The 17,258-nt window shown below is 55.5% G+C and overlaps 1 protein-coding gene and 1 long non-coding RNA gene across 4 annotated transcripts in view; one reads left to right on the top strand and one right to left on the bottom strand.

The window, feature by feature from the left end:
- The window catches only part of LOC121031069 (uncharacterized), a 12,659-nt gene extending 6,472 nt beyond the window's left edge, over positions 1–6,187 (top strand). Inside the window, exons 3-4 of one of the 2 annotated variants that reach the window (XR_005790539.1) lie at positions 442–530; positions 5,730–6,187. This is a non-coding gene — a long non-coding RNA (uncharacterized LOC121031069). Of the gene's footprint in view, positions 1–385; positions 531–5,729 lie in introns of both variants that reach the window. The other variant, XR_005790540.1, reaches the window with a different exon arrangement.
- The window catches only part of VIL1 (villin 1), a 25,057-nt gene extending 7,838 nt beyond the window's left edge, over positions 1–17,219 (bottom strand). Inside the window, exons 1-17 of one of the 2 annotated variants that reach the window (XM_040476253.1) lie at positions 17,083–17,219; positions 12,352–12,436; positions 11,956–12,030; positions 10,939–11,135; positions 9,366–9,474; positions 9,088–9,198; positions 7,299–7,501; positions 7,110–7,188; positions 6,816–6,914; positions 6,017–6,170; positions 5,407–5,507; positions 5,173–5,310; positions 4,416–4,574; positions 3,209–3,388; positions 2,580–2,725; positions 1,724–1,868; positions 1,081–1,269 (exon numbers count right to left, since the gene is read on the bottom strand). In XM_040476253.1, the coding sequence (XP_040332187.1) occupies positions 1,081–1,269; positions 1,724–1,868; positions 2,580–2,725; positions 3,209–3,388; positions 4,416–4,574; positions 5,173–5,310; positions 5,407–5,507; positions 6,017–6,170; positions 6,816–6,914; positions 7,110–7,188; positions 7,299–7,501; positions 9,088–9,198; positions 9,366–9,474; positions 10,939–11,135; positions 11,956–12,030; positions 12,352–12,426 (2,160 nt within the window). In that variant the 5' untranslated portion in view covers positions 12,427–12,436; positions 17,083–17,219. The remainder of the gene's footprint in view (positions 1–1,080; positions 1,270–1,723; positions 1,869–2,579; positions 2,726–3,208; positions 3,389–4,415; positions 4,575–5,172; positions 5,311–5,406; positions 5,508–6,016; positions 6,171–6,815; positions 6,915–7,109; positions 7,189–7,298; positions 7,502–9,087; positions 9,199–9,365; positions 9,475–10,938; positions 11,136–11,955; positions 12,031–12,351; positions 12,437–17,082) is intronic. The other variant, XM_040476251.1, reaches the window with a different exon arrangement.
- Positions 17,220–17,258: the final 39 nt, after the last annotated feature.

The following is a 17,258-nucleotide window of genomic DNA, read 5'->3' as shown; positions in this document are numbered from 1 at the left end:
CCCCCCCCCCCCCCCCCCCCCCCCCCCCCCCCCCCCCCCCCCCCCCTGACCAGAACCTTATAAAACAAGGACCCTCCCCTAGAGTCGGGGCATTCACTTTCGAATGTCCCCTCCCTGTAAAGAGAGCTTTCCTACTATTCTTAACTTTCTGATCTTATACTCTCATAAACTTTCGCCTGCTGCTCATAAAAAAAAAAAAAAAAAAAAAAGAAAGAGAAAAAAAAAGTTCTGGCATCTAGATTTGCAGCCTTGAGATTTGTTTATCCTCAAAACTAAATTCAGCCCATCAGCCACTGAAAGAATGCTTTCAAAAAATGTATTTGAGGAAATGTATTTGAGGAAATTAAGCTCTGGTTCCCTAAACTCATCTGTTGTGCCACTTTAGTGCACCCAAAGCCACTGGGCTGGCACTCTCTACCTTAGCCTTCCTCCTTCCTGCAGAAAACCTTCCATTTTGAGGACCTGCCCTCTGCTTCTGTGTGCGACCAGTTCCGGAGAATCCTGTGGAAGTCTGACTCCCTGTCCCTCAGGTAAGGACCACGTGTATGACCCATTTTGCTTAGAATTCGGTGCCGGGAAGATATTTATCTGTCCTTGAGAACTGACATGTCTCATTTCACCTGGCTTACGGATCCACCAACACCGCCTCAGAGAAGTTTCTGCGATGATAGAAATGTTCTTTTTCTGTGCTGTCCGATAGGGCTACAGAGCACTTAGCTTGTGGCTAGTGAGCAACTGAATGTTTAATTTTGTTTAACTGCAGTTAAGTTTAAATAGTACAGTTCTAACCAATAATGTCCAACAGCCTTCAGCTACATTGGATCCATAAGGCAAGGCACTGAACTGAGCCTGGGTTTTTGATAGCCTTCTTTCCTCTCCCTCACCAGGGGGGTTAATGGTTTTATGCAGCCTTACTTTTTATTCTAGGCCCCCTCAGACCCCTTTACAAATATATCACTGGTCATCTATCGCAGTAAACAGAAAAGCCTGGGAGTCTGCCCTGCCCTGTGGTGTATCACAAGCGGCCACCTGGAGGAAGATGTGAAGGGCTATAAGGATCAGGGTGGGCTGGCCACTTACACTCCACTTGAAGGGATCCCAAGCCAGGAACCAGCCTGTGAAGGTAGGGGGCTCGTATCCCTGCTTCACCACAATGATGGGGGTCTCGGGGTCACGGCCGCTGGGGTGGGTCTTGAGGTATTCCTGCACCGTGACAGCTGCGGCTTTCTTCTCGTCCTCATTGGCACGCTTCCCGATCCAGAAGAAGACCTGTGGAGAATCCAGGGTTCAGGTGGTCCTTCCCGTCCTCCCTGGCCCACAGGGCTCTGCCTCAATTCACCCAGGCTCCGATGACCAACAGTGGCGCTAAGTGACCTTGGGCAGGCCCCGTCTGGTTTTGACTTTGCATCTGGGAAATGAAGAGGTTGGACAGATGTCCTGTACTGGGATATTCTGCCAATGTGTGACTCCCAGCCTCTCCAGAGCTATAGACATGCCACGTGGAAAAAAAAAAAAAAAAAATTGGACTTTGGGAAAATACATCCTGCCCTGCAGCCCCATTGGGCACATTCCTCTCTACCTGCCTCCTTCTTCCGTAGGCTCTTGTTGTTCATAATACTACTCCCAGGAAGAATCTGTAAGGGAGCCTGTCCATTAAACCACTATTTCTTGGCTTTGGAGATGGAGATGGTGGGAAGGGAGGTTCCCCAGGCCTCTGTCCTACCTGGTCCCAGACATCTAGCAGGAACACATCATCCTCATCCAAGTCATCCTGATTGAAGTCAGGGATTTCTGTGGCCAGGAAACACCCGGTCTGGTTGGAACATTCAAAGAGCCGGGGGGTGATGGCCAGGGTTTCCTCCTGCAATCTGCAGGATGGAGAGAAAATTGTGTTGCCAAGAAGAAGGTAGGGGGACAGAAGAATAGAGGATACAGAACTCTGGCATGGAAAGCCTAACTTCTAGGAAAAGACTCTTTTTTTTTTTTCTGCTCACACATAAAGTCCCCCCTCCTCCCAAGAGTCTAAGAGTGCTCCGAGGGAGAAATCCCCACTGCCTTTCTAGGACATCCATTCCAGTGGCTCTTCTATGGGCCCACTGGGAAATTCTTTCTGCTGTCTTCCCTCCATGCCCTCCTACGGCTACTGCAATATACGCCCTTTTGCTTCTGAACCGGGGAATGGTGGATCATGGGTATTCTTCAGAAAAACCATTTGACAGAGTGTGTACAGCTGGGGCTTCTCAGCATCCGGGTCCTGTGTCAGCGCTAAAGGTCAGGGCTCTGGCATCTTCTTCCCAAAGGGCAAGCCTGCCCCTCTCATTGAGTTGTTTCTTATGGCTGTGAACTCCCTTTGCCACGAAGACACTCCCACCAGGCCCGAGGCACACCCACACAGACACTGCACTGCTCAAGAGGCTCTGAGGGTATGGGCTGCCCTTGACTCATCTTGTAGCCCTAGGGATCTGGTATACAGAGTCCTCAATTCATGCTTGCTGCAGGCTCTGGGCCATGGGATGGAGATGCTGGGAGGCTCTCCAGCCTCAGAAGGTGAGCTAGAGGCAGAGGGACCCCATAGTTACCTCTTGCTGCTGGCATAGGGTGCCTTTCCACCCAGGGCCATCCAGAAGTTGGCCGGCTCCTGTCCTTCCACCACCACTTGCTTGTCCGTCCGGGAGATGATGTTAGCAACCATCTTGGCCATCTCCCGCTCATCCCCGCTACAGCCCTGGGGAAAGAGGGGTCAGCTGTGTTGGGGGAGACCATCTCTAGTGTCACATTCACTGGCACAGAGCTCCTGCATCTGAGAGGGCTCTTCTGCCTGGATCAGGACCCCATGTGCACCCCTCCTCTGTCTGACACTCCAAAGAATGGCAGAGGGGACAGGAGTCTGCACAATCCTTACAGGGCAGGAAAAGGAATCCAAGAGGCTGAGATAAATGGAGAGGCAGCGACAGGCACAGGGATAGTGAGAGAGAGCCTGGACACAAAGACAGACCAACACTGAGACAGCCAGGGGTAGCCAGAGACAAACAGAATGAGAGAGACTGAGCCAGACATAGAGGCAGAAAATGTGAGGGTGGCCAGACCCAGAGCTGCAGGGGAAGGAGACCAACTAGGAAATTAACAAGAAGGACCTACTCGGCCTGAGGCGGGGGGATCCCGAAGACCCACTTGAAGACCAGGGGAGGCCACTAGGCCCTGCACGCACCTTCCCACACCACAGGTAGCAGCAGGACTGGGTCTTAAGGATGAAGACATCATTGGAGTTGAGGGAGCTGGCCTGGGCTGGGACCTCAAAGGCCTTGGTGTTGTTGGCTCTGTTTCCCTGGACCTGGAACAGCTGTGTGGAGGCCACTGACTCCACTTTGTTGCCTCGGGAGGTGCCTCCCTGCAGGGTGTGGGGAGACGGCAGAGAGAAAGAGGTGGGAGCAACTTAGTAGAGACAATGGAAGATTCTCCAAGGGCACAGAAAATAGCAAGAGAGGCTGGGGGCGGGGGTGGCGGTTCCCCGCCCCCAGGTCCTCTGATGCACCATCACCAGAGTAGCCTTTCCAAAACATTGCTTGGGTCATGGCACTCCGCTGCTCAGAAATCCTCAGTGGCTCCCCACTGCTTACAGACTAGAACCAGCTCCTCATCCCAGCCTTTGAAGGCCCCACATGACTCAGGCGCAAACTACCCTTCCAGACCCGCTCTGTTCTCTCCAAACCCTCCCATGTAGCTCGCCAGGCTTCTCACTGTCCCATGTGGGTCCCCTCCTCTGGGCCTTTGTCTTTGCTGTGCCTCCTGCCCTACAGTTTACCTCTGCTGAGCCCTTTTGCTCCGACCCTGATGTCAAGGGCTCCTCCAAACCCCCTTTCTACCTTGAACTCCCTGCCTATCCCAGATTACTGTATTCACACTCTCCTGTGAACTCAGCTTGAGTTTCTGGCATTTAAGCACACAGGGCCTTGGGCTGTGAGTTCACTGCTCTCCTAACAGGACCGTAAACAGTAATGCGCGGCCTTCTCCAGTCTTGGCCCTTTGCAGAGGGCCGCAGACTTCATAGGTGCTCAACAAACAGGAGGTGTCTATTCCGTTACGTTGGAAGGCACCAGTGCAGTTTGGACAGGCTCATCATTTGGGCTAATCTAGGCACAAGAACTGCCTTTCTCATGTAGAGGATCCAGGGAGATGGGTGGGCAGAGAAACAGCACTTGCACATGTCACATACTCATTACGTATTCTTAAAGTACTGGGTGGTTGTTTCTATCACCAGTTCCACATGGCTGATGGGGCCTCAAACAGTCCTCCCCCATGAAGACTGCCCTTCACCTCCAGGCCGGCCCCCCCCCCCAGGTCCCCTCCCCCATCTCCTGACGCCCACCCCACCGCAAATGCGGGGACTGCCAGGTGCCTCAGGTCGGCAACCACACCTGGTAGACCACCATTCGTCCCTTGAAGATGGCCATGAGGTGTGGTGGCTCCTTGCCCATCGGGACCCGGATCTGGACCGGTTCATTGTTGTACTTCTGGTCCAGGATGACGGCTTGATAGGCAGAGGCTGCTATTTCATCCTTGCTGGCCTGGCTACCCTGGGGACGAGCACGACGGAAGGGGTGGGATGAAGTCAGCTCCAATTCTGACCCCATCTCCGGCTGCAGCAACAACTCCATCCCTGTTTCTCACCCGGCCCCAAACCCAACTGTCCTCCCCACCAAACCCTACCCTGGACACAGCCCAAACCCAATCTGCCCCAGACCTCTTCTGGTCTCATCCCCATACCTTATCCTTTCCCAGCAACCCCCTACCCATAGTTCCCCTGCAACCCCGGCCTTAACCCCAGACCTCCTCTCCTTCTTACTGGGGGAAACAGCATGGCTACCATACCACTACCCCCAGCACCCAAGCATCTCCCTGCTCACTCACATCTGGACACAGAAGCCCAGATGAAGGGAATGTGCTGGAAGCCATGGAAATTGGAGGCTCTGAGAACCCAGAGAAGGGGAAAGGGTTGTATGGGGGTACTCTGTGCCACTGGGATCTCATAGCCAAAGCAGTCCCAGGATGGAAAATGGGTGAGTTCCCCATCACCAGAGGTATTCAACTCAAGGGTGATGGCCACTTGGAAGGGGTAGAGCAGGGTGGGAGCTGAGCTGGCTGTGCTCTGGGCAGGGAGGGGTGGGGCCTGACCTGCCAGATGTAGAGCAGGTAGTGCTGCTTCTCGCCAATGAGGTAGGTGTAGAGCAGCAGGTAGCAGTCACCCCCGTAGAAGTGGCCCAGCCACTTGGAATCCACCGGCACCAGCTCTAGGTTCTCAATGCGCCACACCTGGGGCCAGCACCAGGCCGGTGTGAGGTCCAGGACGGGCTCCGCCGCCCCCGCCACCCACCCACCCCCAGCACCCACTTTCCACCCTCACCATACCTGCACCTCCCCACTGCCATCGTCTACCATCTTCTTCTGGGCGGCCACCTGAGGTTGGATGTGCAGGGACATGGCATCAAACTTCACCTGCTCCACTTTGGCTGGAGGGAGGGGGAATCGTGACACCGGCCGTCACCAACTGAGATCCCCAGGTCCTCCCAACAACCCCGATAGCTAGAATTCTTAGATCCATTTTACAGGTGAGGAAACCGAGGCCAGAGAGGTCACAGAGAGAGTGGCAGTTATAATGTGAAACCCTATCTCCCACCCCTAAGACTCCGGCTTCGCCAGGGCCTCCCAGAGGAGCCAGGAGGCTCCTGCAGGTGCCTGGCACTGAGCTTGCCTTCAGCAACTATTGTCTGGTGAGAGACTGAAGCCGTCTGGTTTCCAGAGAGACTCGACCCCATTCCAAAGGAGAGACAGGTGCTTCTCAGCTCCCCTTTTGTGACAGCTCCGAAGTTTACCCGTGTGCCTCATGTCCCCACCCCAGTCAGGAGCCCAGAGCAGAGCCAGGGTAAAAGCGCGCACGGCAGAGGCATGTCTGGGAAGGAGGACAGGAGGCAGGCGCAGACGCTCTTCCAGCCCCACCCTGCCTCGGGCGGGCCCTCACCCACGGAGCCCACATTGTGGATTTTGCCCAGGCCTGACGTCTGATTAGGTAGCGTCCACTTCTGGAAGAGCTGCTGAAAGACAGCTGACTCGGCCCCATCGTTCTGCACCTCCACCTGTGTGTTCGGGGGGTACTGCTTCGCTTTGATAAAGTTCTGGGAAGAGAAAGCGGTGGCTGGGTCTGTGTCGCTCTCTGAACCCCCATAGCCCTCCAATGCAAGTGACAGCCTGGCTCTAACCCCAACCAGACCCAACCACAAACCTACCCCAGGTCCCAAGCGCAAACTAGAACCCAACCCCAGTCCCAGTACTGACCCAAAACTAAGGCCTGCTCTGGCCTCAACCCCAAAACCAAATGAGACCTCAGTTCTGACCCTGACCCCTAGCTGCCATCTCCAACCTTGAGCCCAATCCCCATTCTCACTCTGACCCCAAGCCAGCTAGGGTTATTGACTCCAACCCCAGTAATGACCCCAAACTCTGACTTAGCCCCAGCCCCCTGCTGACCCAATCCCCTCTTGTAAAAAGGTCAGCTTCCATTTCTCCCTCCTTTCTCTGAACTGAGCTTGAGGTGGGAGCTCACATCCTGAGGAAGCCCCCAGGTTGCCTGTTGGTGGGCCCCTGGTGGCAGGGGCAGCGACCCCCGCAGGGGGCTACAGAGCAGACCCTCAGCACCCCCAGCTGAGCTGGGCCCAGAGCTTTGGAGGCCTCTGCCTGGTGGGACGCCCAGTCTGATCCCCCTTCTCTCTCCCTGCTATATCTGTTTCTCTCCCCTTCCCCCCGCTGATCCCCATGCCCACCAGTGCCTGATTCATGGCCCCCATCTTCTCCTGGGTGTTGGAGTTCTTCCCCTTCCACACATAGATCTTCAGGCCCCCCTGGTCCAGGATATAACAGTCCTACAGGTGGGAGAGAAAGACCCAGGGTGGGAGCCTGAGGGTGCAGGCGGGGCTGGGCTACAGAGTCTCAGGCACAAAACTGACTCCTTCCCTCCAGGCCAGCCCCAGGCCCCCAGCGCTTCACCTGCTTGGGGGGAGAGCAGGCTGGGTGCAGGGGGACAGGCGGTGGGGCTGGGGGTCTCCAGACCCTCTCACCTCGTGACTGAGCAGGTTTTGGGTGAGTGGCCTCGTGGCAACTTCTGTAACCACCAGCTTTCCCTCTGAGTTAGACACGCTGCAGGACGAAGGGCACAGCATAGACGAGCGGGGTTCTCACAGCTGTCACCCAGGTGCCCTGCCCCCAGGGAGCCCCCGCACCCACGAAGAGCCCAGCTGGACACTCACTGGTACAACTTGAGGGCGGCCTTGAGTGCCGGCTCCACCACCTTGTCAGGCACCGCAGCCTTCAGCTCCCTCCGCTGGCCCAGCACGTGGTTCATGATCTCCATCAGCTTCGGGGTCTCCTTCTCGTTCTCCCCATCCACCACACCCACGTAACTGCGCCCGCCCCGCTCCTGGTCTCGGATCCCCTTGGCCAGGTTCATGCCCTGCAGGGAGACCCCGGTGACCCATGAAGGCTGGTGGGGGACAGGGCCGTGTCCACCACCCCGCACCATGCTGGGAGAGCCCAGCCCACCCTGCCACGGCCCCAAGGGGTGAGGTGCCTGCCTGCCTTTACCCTGGTGACCAGGGGCAGGGGGGACCAGGCTTTTAAGGTACATGTGAGGAAACCAAGTGAACCCCATGGGGAAAGCAGGTTTCTCGTTGGCAAGAGGGGGTTTGGGGTGCGTTTGAAACTTGTGATTTTACTTCATAGTTTTGGACGAGAGCTGAGCCCTGGCTCTCATAGCACTCGGTCTTTTTGCCCCAAAGCAAGCTCGCATGTGCACCCATGCACACGTGCACGCACGGCCTCACATATGCTCACACACACACGGAGACAACCGTCCTCACACAGAGACACACACACCCCCAGGGTGGACAGTCCACATGTGCTCATGCAGAGACACACACGTGCACACACTTCCTCATGTGCCCACATGTGCGCGCACACTCACACACACCCTGGCTCCCCCTCCTCAGCCCCATGTCTGTGTACCTCTGGGTACCTGCATTTCAGCCCCACGCCCCAGGCTTCTGCAGACTGCGGAGGCCGTATTTCTGTCTCCAGCCCAGCTCCCTGCTGTCATCTCACGTTATCCACCACAGCCCCGTTTGAAGATGCCCCAAACTGAACTTGAGCTCTTCCCCCAATCTGTTGCTCCTGGTCTTGCTCATTTCGGGCAACGGGACCCCATCCACTCAAGTGCAACACCCCTCTCTCCTCAGCCCCATCGCCACCCACATAATGTGTGTGGATCCCCCCTTCCTGTCCAAGGGGCCAGGGCGCCTCCTCCCATCCTCACCCAGATGGCCACAGGGCACCCTGCGTCCCCGCAGCCCCCACACCCCTTCTCCACTCAGAAGTCAGAATGACCTTCGGTGGCCTCCTGGGCACCGAGAACAAAACCCGAGCCTCTTACTCAGCCTTCTGGTCGTGTAACATGCCCTGTGAGCGAGACTTTCTCCAAGGTCTCTGTTCTCCAAACTCCCTGTAATCCCCATCTTGTGCTCTGGCTCTGCTGGCAGACCCCTCACCAGCCACTTTCTTCCGGCCCCACCCCACCTCCTCTCAGAAGTCTTTCCAGAACCCCCACCGCCACCCCCACCCCTCACCTCTCAATTACCCTCTTCCTGTCGGTCTCCCCCACTTGACGGCCAGACCCAGGGCGGTGCTCTGCCCATTTCCTTCACCACTGGCTCCCTGACGTTTGGCACAGGGTCTACCGCACAGCGGGGATGTATTAAACCTCAGTGGATCAGCCATGAGAACACACACACCCATATCCCAACATGCATGCCTCTCCACATACACAAGGAGACTCAGATCTACCTTCCAACACACCGTCCAGGGCAGTCAGCTGAGACCTGGAGACTGGGCTGGCTGGGGGGGGGGGGGGGGGGTGGGGGGGCGGGGGGGCGGGCGGGGCTACTGGGGGGGGGGGGGTTCAATGGGTAGGAGAGGGGCAGGTGTGCAGGGGCAGGTGAGGGCAGGGTGGGATGGGGAGCGGGGCGGTGCGTGGGCAGGGCTTACCCTGAGTCTTTCCATGCAGTTACTCTCCGGCCCGTTCCACTGGATGATAAGCTTCCCCAGGTCCAGGAGAAAAACATCCCCACGGTTGAAACTCTTCCAAGACACCTCCACCTGGAGCGCCAGAGGGCAGGTGTGGCCTCTACTCAGATACTTTCCACAGTCCATCATGTCTTCCCACCGTCACCCCTCCTGGGCCTCTGCCCAGCACCCGGGGCAGGGGGTGGGGAGTGGGTAGGGAGGACAGGAGGCCACACGCTAGGGCCCTGGCTGATGCCCACCTCTCCGGCCACCACGTTCCTCTTGCCCTTGACATGCAGCAGCCGCTGGACCTTGTAGGAGTTGGTCTCTACTTGCTTCATGCCAGAAGCCACGCCTCCCTTCTGGATCCTGAGAAGAGAGGGAGCTGACCCAAGGGAGTAGGCTGGGAGGTGTGACAGAGCCCGGGTGCCCGTTGCCACTGGGGCCACCTGAGGGCTGGGCCTGGGACTAGGCTGAGGTGCGCGAGGTATCTCAGGAGCCCACAGTTTGCACCCTAGATGCCTCACTCACTGCCTCCCTGCCCTGCTGAGAGGCCCACTAAGAAGGGTGGAAATGCAGAAGGACAGAACGGGACTCCGAGGACGGGGACCACAGTGGAGGGGAAGAGGAGAGAGGCTGTGGACTGAATTGTGTCATCTCCCAAACTCACGTATGGAAGCCTTAACCCCACTGTGATGGTATTTGGAGAGGGGCCTTTGAGAGGTAGTAGATTTTGATACAGTTTAATTTTGTTTAATGCTTATTTTTGAGAGAGAGAGAGAGAGAGAGAGGGAGGGAGAGCGCAAGTGGGGGAGGGCAGAGAGAGAGGGAGACACAGAATCCAAAGCAGGCTCCAGGCTCCAAGTTGTCAGCACAGAACCCGATAGAGGGCTCGAACCCACGAGCCATGATATCATGACCTGAGCCGAAGTCAGAGGCTTAACGGACTGAGCCACCCAGGCGCCCCATGATACAGTTTAGATGAGGTACTGAGGGTGGGGCCCCCGTGATGAGGTTGGTGTCCTCATAGGAAGAGACACCAGAGAGCTTGCTCACTCTCTTCACCATGCGAGGACATAGTGAGGAGGTGGCTGTCTGCAAGCCAGGAAGTGGGCTCTCACCAGCAACCAAATCAGCTGGCACCTTGATCTTAGACTTCCCAACCTCCAGAACTGTGAGAACATTAATTTCTGTTGTTTAAAGCTACTCACTCTACGGTATTTTGTTAGGGCAGCCCAAGGACACTAAGACAGGAGAGGTGGCAGCTCAAATGCCAAAGGGGCGGACTGTTGCTAGAAGTGTGGGAAGAAGAGGAACAAGACCAAAGGGAGGGGTGGGGACTGTGGCTAACCGGAGAGCTTCTGGCCTATCCCACTGGTCAGTAGCAACATGGCTCTTGACCGTGTTTCCATGGGAAAAACCCAAAGGCCAGAGCTTCAGACTTTTCAAGAAAAGCTAGATACCTGGGTTTTCAGTGGGAAAGTCCTGCTTTAGAGAATGGAGGAGCAGTTATTTGTCCGTTGGCCAGAGGGAAGACTTGACCGTGAGGCGCTGGAAGGCCTCCTTTGGCACTGAGCTCTCCAGGACATTCAAACAGGGATTGATTTACAAAAATTCACAGTACACCTAATTGCCGAACTGCCCCTAGGGCAGCCAGAGACACTCAGGGATGAAGACCAAGGACAGGGCGGCAGCAGAAATGGGGGTGGGGAAGTGGAAAGAACGAAAATCACCAAAAGCCCATGGTGGGTCCCCCTCACAAGCTCCCCGACAGCCTCAGGCTCCCTCCCCAGCCCTGGCCCCACTCCCTGCCAGCAGTGCACCCCTCCATACACGAGGCCCTGCTTGAAGTAGCCTCGGAAGGCCTCACTCTCGTTGCCCTGGATCTCGCGGTGCTGGACGGCCCGGCCCTTGAGGAAGTCGTCCATCTGTGTGGTGTAGATGGCAGCCGCCCCTTGCTCGTCCTGGGACGAGGCCAGGCCGATCCAGTAGTGGATGTCATAGGACAGACTGCTGCCCGTCTTGTGGATCTAGGGAGAGGGGAGGTGCGGTGTGCCCGAGGCCCTGGGCTCCCACAGCCCTCTCCCCGCCTCCCTGCTTTGCATGGTCTGTCACACACAAGGGGCCTGGGCCACAGGTGAGCTTGGTATCCAGGAAGCGCACGGCACTGGTGGTCAGGAACTGTGAGTAATGGCCCCAGCTCTGCCACAGACTCGCTGAGACATCGGGCGAGTGGCTTTCCCTCTGGGTCTTGGAAATAAGTGGGTTGCACATAGCAGCATTTTCCCAAGTGATGTGTATGGACCATCACAGGTCTATGAGGTGATGAATTGGGGTGTACAAATGTACATAGGAAATGATTATGTAAAAACTGTATAGCTACTTTCTGCTTGTGACATGGGACACCGCTTTCCACTTATGGTACTGATGTAGAGTTATGTTTTCAATCAATAGATTTAAATTTCAAAAGCGAGTCAGTGTAAGGAAAGATAAAAAGGCGTTAATCGTACAGGATGTGGCAAAAACCAAGGAGGCAATATGAAGGGGACTATGGATTCTGGAAATGTGCACCTGAGGTCGGGTGATGTCCCGCTGGCTCAGAGCGTCCCCAAGACTGTACATTCAAAGACGTTCACCTTGGAGCTCAGTGACCAAGGGCAGGGAGAGCCTCTTATATCTCTGACCCTGCAGAGCTACCAAAGGCTGGGCACCTGGGCCCACCCAGTGAATACTGTCTAGGGGTGAAGCCCGGCCAGCCCTCCTTATTGCTCCCAGCCTCAGGTTTCCTCCCTAATGCCACAGTGGGCTTTGCTGTCTGCTCGGGCCCCTCTGGCACCCGCCCGCACTCACAGCCAGGACTATGTAGCAGTCACCATCGAAGAAGCTGCCGAAGGTGCTGGAAGGAACAGGCACCATCTTCATGGCCTAGGGAGAGGAAGGAACTCAGAAGGGCTGCCCCGGACCACCCAGAACCCCCAGCTGCCCCGCCTCCCTTGACCCCAGGGAGAGCTGGGAGAGGCAGAGAACCAGCAGGAGGAGGGCCTGAGGAAGTGGACCAGAAGAAGGGATGTGACCATGGGAGGAGGAATAGGAGCAGGAGGAGGGTGGCCCTGGGGACAGGCAGCAGGGGCTCGCACATCAGAGGGCAGGATTTGAGGTCAGAGTAATCTCAGGCTCCCTCCTTCCCTCCATCCATCCCAGCCTGCAGGCCCCCCTTGCCCACACACACACCCAGGCAGGCCTCACCTCGATCCTCCATATCTGCACCCCTGGGGTGGTGATGTTGAGGGAGCCTTTGACTTGGGCGCTCAGTGTGGTCATGGTGAGGAACCTAGGGGAGGGAGACGCGGGAACAAGGGTTGAGGAGCTGGGAGCGCCCTGGGTTTCAGGAGCTGCCCTTCCAGCGCAGCCCCAGAGAGCTCCCAACACCACCAGGAGGCCAGGGCTCAGGAACTTGGGGAGGGGAGGGGTTGGCGCTCCACCCTGGGCCTTGATTGGCCAAGGGCCCAGCGTCCAGTCTTCCCACCCAACTCTGATCTTGTCACTCTCTTGCTCAAACCCCTACCCTGACTCCCTATAACCTACTGAATAAAGCCCTCACTCTTTAGCTTTCCATTCAAGGCCCTTTATTTAGCCCCAAACAATTTTTCTTAAGAATTTTTTTTATCAAAGCCATGCTGACTGGAAAAAATTCATACGGACTTAAAAAAAAAAAAAAAAAGGAAAGCAGGGGCACCTGGGTGACTCAGTCAGTTGCGCGTCCAGTTCTTAATTTCGGCTTAGGTCATGATCCCAGAGTCTTGGGATCAATCTCCATGTTGGGCTCCACGCTCAGCAGATAGCCTGCTTAACATTCACTCTCTCTCCCTCTGCCCTCTCTCCCCTGCTTGTGCTCTCTCTCTAAACTAAAAATTTAAAAAAAAATTTTTTTAACGTTTATTTTTATTCTTGAGATTGAGAACACAAGCTGGGGAGGTGCAGAAAGAGAGGGAGACAGAGGATCCAAAGCAGGCTCTGAGCTGACAGCAGAGAGCCCAATGTGGGCTCACGAACTGTGAGATCATGACCTGAGCTGAACCCGAGTTTAACTGACTGAGCCACCAGGGCGCCCCCAATTTAAAAAAAATTTTTAAAAAGGAAAGCAAAGAATAAATGAAGGCCCAAAAGGGTATGTACCCCAAGAAAAAACAGGTGTTCAAACAAAAACTGGAACTTGAAATTCATAGCAGCTCTACTCACAATAACCAAAAGGTACAAACAGTCCAAACGTCCATCAACAAAAGGCGGTCTATATCCCCACAATGGAATATTATTCAGCCATGAAAAGGAATGAAGGGCTAATACACATTGCAACACAAATGACCCTTGAATACATTACACTTGGTGAAAGGAACCACACACAAAAGGCCATGTATTGATGAGTCCATTTTTACGAACCATCCAGAACCGGCCAATCCATACACATAGCAAGTGGAGCAGTGGTTGTCAGGGGCTGGAGGGAGGGGTAAGGGGGGATGCCTACTAGAGTTTCCATCTGGATGATGAAAGAATTCTGGAACTAGACCATGGTGATGGCTGGACAATGTTGTGAATGTACTGAATGCCACTGACTTGTATAAAGTGGTTAAAATGGTAAATCTTATGTGTATTTTACCACAATAGAAAAAGTCTGTGCAGCGGCTTCCTGTTCCTTCCTGGCTCCCCCCAAACACCCCTCAGTCACTGTTCTGGTGGCGCCCAAGGAGATCCCACAAGGAGAGGGACCATGTTTGTTGGCTCAGTACTAAATCCCCAGTGTCTAAAACCATGTAGGCATTTTGCTGAGTGAGTGGATGGATGGATGGATGCATGGATGGATGGATAGATGGATGGATGGATGGATGGATGGATGGATGAGTGAGTGAATGACAGAGTGAACTCTCCAGTGTGAACCAGGCTCCAGCCACTGAACTGAAAGAAACCTCCCCTTGCCAAGCTTCTTTTATGGTATCTTTTATGGCTCTTTCCATTTTCACCCATAGCTCTGTTCTCCACTCCAGCTGCTCATCAGAATCACCTAGGGAGCTTTTAAATGATACCAATGCTTTGCTGCTCCTCAGGTCTATCCCCAGGGATTCTGATTTAATTAGGCTGGGTGCAGGCCCAGGCATGGGTACTTTATTTTCTGACTTTTGGGAGCACAGCATGGGTGCTTTTAAAACTTCCCAGAGATTCTGATATGAGTGAGGGCAGAGAACAGCTTGCCCCCAGTGATTCTCATCCCTGGTCTCCTGCCTCTCCCTATCAGGCTGGAGGCCACCCCCATTCTCCACTGAGCCTACCACCCAGCCTGGCACAGATTTGCCCTCCAGGAATGCTCCTTGAACTGATGAACAATAAATGAAAGGTCATGTGGCTTAGAGGGTCAGGCCTCACAAGCTGTCAGCCTGAAACCTCGCTATCTAATCTCTCGTGGCACCTTGACTCTGAATCACCTCTTGGAACAATGACCTGGCATTTTACTGTTGGGAAACTCCCTCTTCTGAGTCCTGAGGGGTGACCTCTCTCCCGGACATTCTGGAGTTTGGGGCAAGGTCTCCCTGCCCAGCCTCTGATTAGCGGCCCTTTTGGCAGATCATGGCTATGTCGGGTCACCTTCCATGTGCCTTTAGGAGCCCATTGTGCCTGGGCCCTGTCTGATGCCCTGTTGGCCATGGCCCCTTTGTGAGACATTTCTCAACCCACAGAGACCCCAGGGCTCCCAGGACACCTGGGTCAGTAGGACCAGTTTTGGTACAAAGGAGAAAAATGTTTTCTGTGTTATTTCATTTGCCACCTTGGCCTACATCTTCCTTTCTCTGAGACAGACTCTTTGACACCCACTAGCTGTATGAACATGAGCCCTGTTTCTTCATCTATGATGTGGGAGGCGGTCAATTAGATGACCTCTAGGGACAGGCTCTGATTTTTAGGGGTGAACAGCAAGAGGATGGAGGGTAGACAGGAAGAGACACTTCCTGCCCATCAGATGAGTGGACATTTGGGGGAGCAGGGACTTGAAAAAGCCAGCATGCTCCTCCCCCTAGATTTGGAACTTCCAGCAGCCTGAACTGGGGAGGGGGAACCTCCACGGGGCCAGGGATTGGGGGGGAAAGGGGATGGCCCTGAGAGGTGAACTCATACTGAGAGGGTATCCCCACAGATACTGCCCTGCTCCTGCTCCTATCCATGTTGGTCAGAGCAGATGCCTCTGCCCCACCCCCCAACCGTGGTGGGCTCTCCCCAGAGAGGCTGTCTCTCCCTTCCTGGTGGGAGGGATGGGGGCTCCTCACTACCCACAACACGCACAGCATGGCCCCAGGTCTGGATGTGTGCCTCCTTCTCCCTCAACTTGAGTTCTCTGGCTGCCCCCCTCACTCCTGATCCCCAGTATTCTCTGCCCCCAATTTGAGGAAGGGCACCATTACTCCCAGACCCCAGATACGGCTATGTGTGCAACACCCTGGACCCCTCCCTCTCCTGCCTTCTGTTCCACCGGAATCTCTCTCCTATCTGCCCCCTGCCACACCCCCCTCCCTCTCTGCTCACAGCTGCCTTCTAGTGATGCCCTGCCCCCCAGGCGGCTTCTCCCCCTTCCCGCCATGTCCTTGCGCTCCTGTTCTTCCCTTTACCCAATGGCCTCCCCACCTGTCTTCACAAGGCTCACACTTAGATGCTCCTCTAGACTCAGTTTAGGTCTCATTTCTTCCAGGAGACCTTCCCAGAATCCTCAGGCTAGACGAGGCCCTTCCTCGAGGGCACCAGAGCATCCTGGACCTGTGCCTCTCTTGGCGCCCTGACCACATGGCAATGAAAGGATCTGTTTATAAATCCCAGGTCTCCGAGGTCAAGGACCTAGACAGTTGGTCTGCGTAGCCCCCATAGTAGATGCTCAATAAATATTCATAAAACTTAAAGACGAAATTGTGGGATGGAAGGGGTGGACCATGTTGGAGCCCTGGCGGGAGTTAGGGCTCCTGCTCCATCCAGGTCCCACCTTTCATTTTCTAATTGCTGTCCTGTCCTCAGGGTTCCGGCTCCAGAGAGCTGCGGGGTGCTGTCATCCCGGCTCTCAGTCCCCAGTCATGCGGGTCTGAGCTGGACAGGGGTATGGCAGTTCCTGAAACCCAGGACACCCTCCTGCTTCCCCAGGCCCATGAGAGCAGGGAGAAAGGACACAACCCAGCATCCCATCCTACAGACTCTGTCTCTCGAAGCCCTGAGAATGTCTTTGCAGGCTTTTTGGGAAGGGGTGGTCAGTATATCCCAAGACCCTGGTCTGGACTTGGCTCCCACTTCTTTTCCTCCCCATTTCAGCTGAATGGGGCCACAGTGGCTGGTAAGGCCAGAGGACTGGACCTGGGGACAGAAGGACATGCTAGGGTGGCCGGGGAGCATGGACTGGGGCCAAAAGGGCCCTGCCTCACCAGCCCCCTGCCTCTCTCTGCCTTTGCCCATTCAATTCCTGATGGCTGTTGCTCACACCCTAGGATCCAGGAGCCCCGAGGCCCCAGGAGTGTCAGGGGGAATGACCGCACAAAGAAAGAAACCATTTCATATGAGGAACAAATATGCAAAGAGATGGGGTGAGGTGCAGGAAGGGGGTGGCAGAATGAGATTAGGGCGACCAGCTGGTCCCAGTTTGCCCAGGAGTATCCAAGTTTTAAATCTAAAAGCCCAGTGTCTCCAGAATCTCCCCATTCAGGGCAATCTGGGATGGTTGACACTTGAAGTCAGGTGGGTGCTAACGGCAGGTACGAGTCTGAAAGAGCAGCTGCCTGGAGTGGAGCCTGTACAGTTCTTTCCTTGGAGGCCCAGGAAGCCACACTGGGCTCCCTGCTCTTTCCAGACGCTCCAGAGTGCCAAGCCTCTCCCTCACGTCCGCTCCAAGGTGCTACAGGAAGCCCCAGGCTGCCAGCAAGAAGCAGGGGCCCTTGTCCCGTCCTCTCCTGCACCTACCGTCCCGTCCGAGTGTGTCCGTCTGGTGTGTCCGGCAGGGTTGCCTTACCTGTCTGGGGGAGGCAGCTGCCACCTGGGAGGTCTCAGGGAGTTGTGGCAAGCTGGCTGCAGAAGAGCGACCTTTGTCCCCACCACCCCCCCCCCCTTAGGAACTGCCTTCACCATATAAGGGAAGA

This window comes from Herpailurus yagouaroundi, unplaced genomic scaffold (assembly GCF_014898765.1).
Source record: "Herpailurus yagouaroundi ecotype Mexico unplaced genomic scaffold, PumYag 140, whole genome shotgun sequence".
Classification (NCBI taxonomy): Eukaryota; Metazoa; Chordata; class Mammalia; order Carnivora; family Felidae; genus Herpailurus; species Herpailurus yagouaroundi.
The sequence above is the reverse complement of the archived record's forward strand: the minus strand, read 5'-3'. Positions and strand labels throughout refer to the sequence as shown.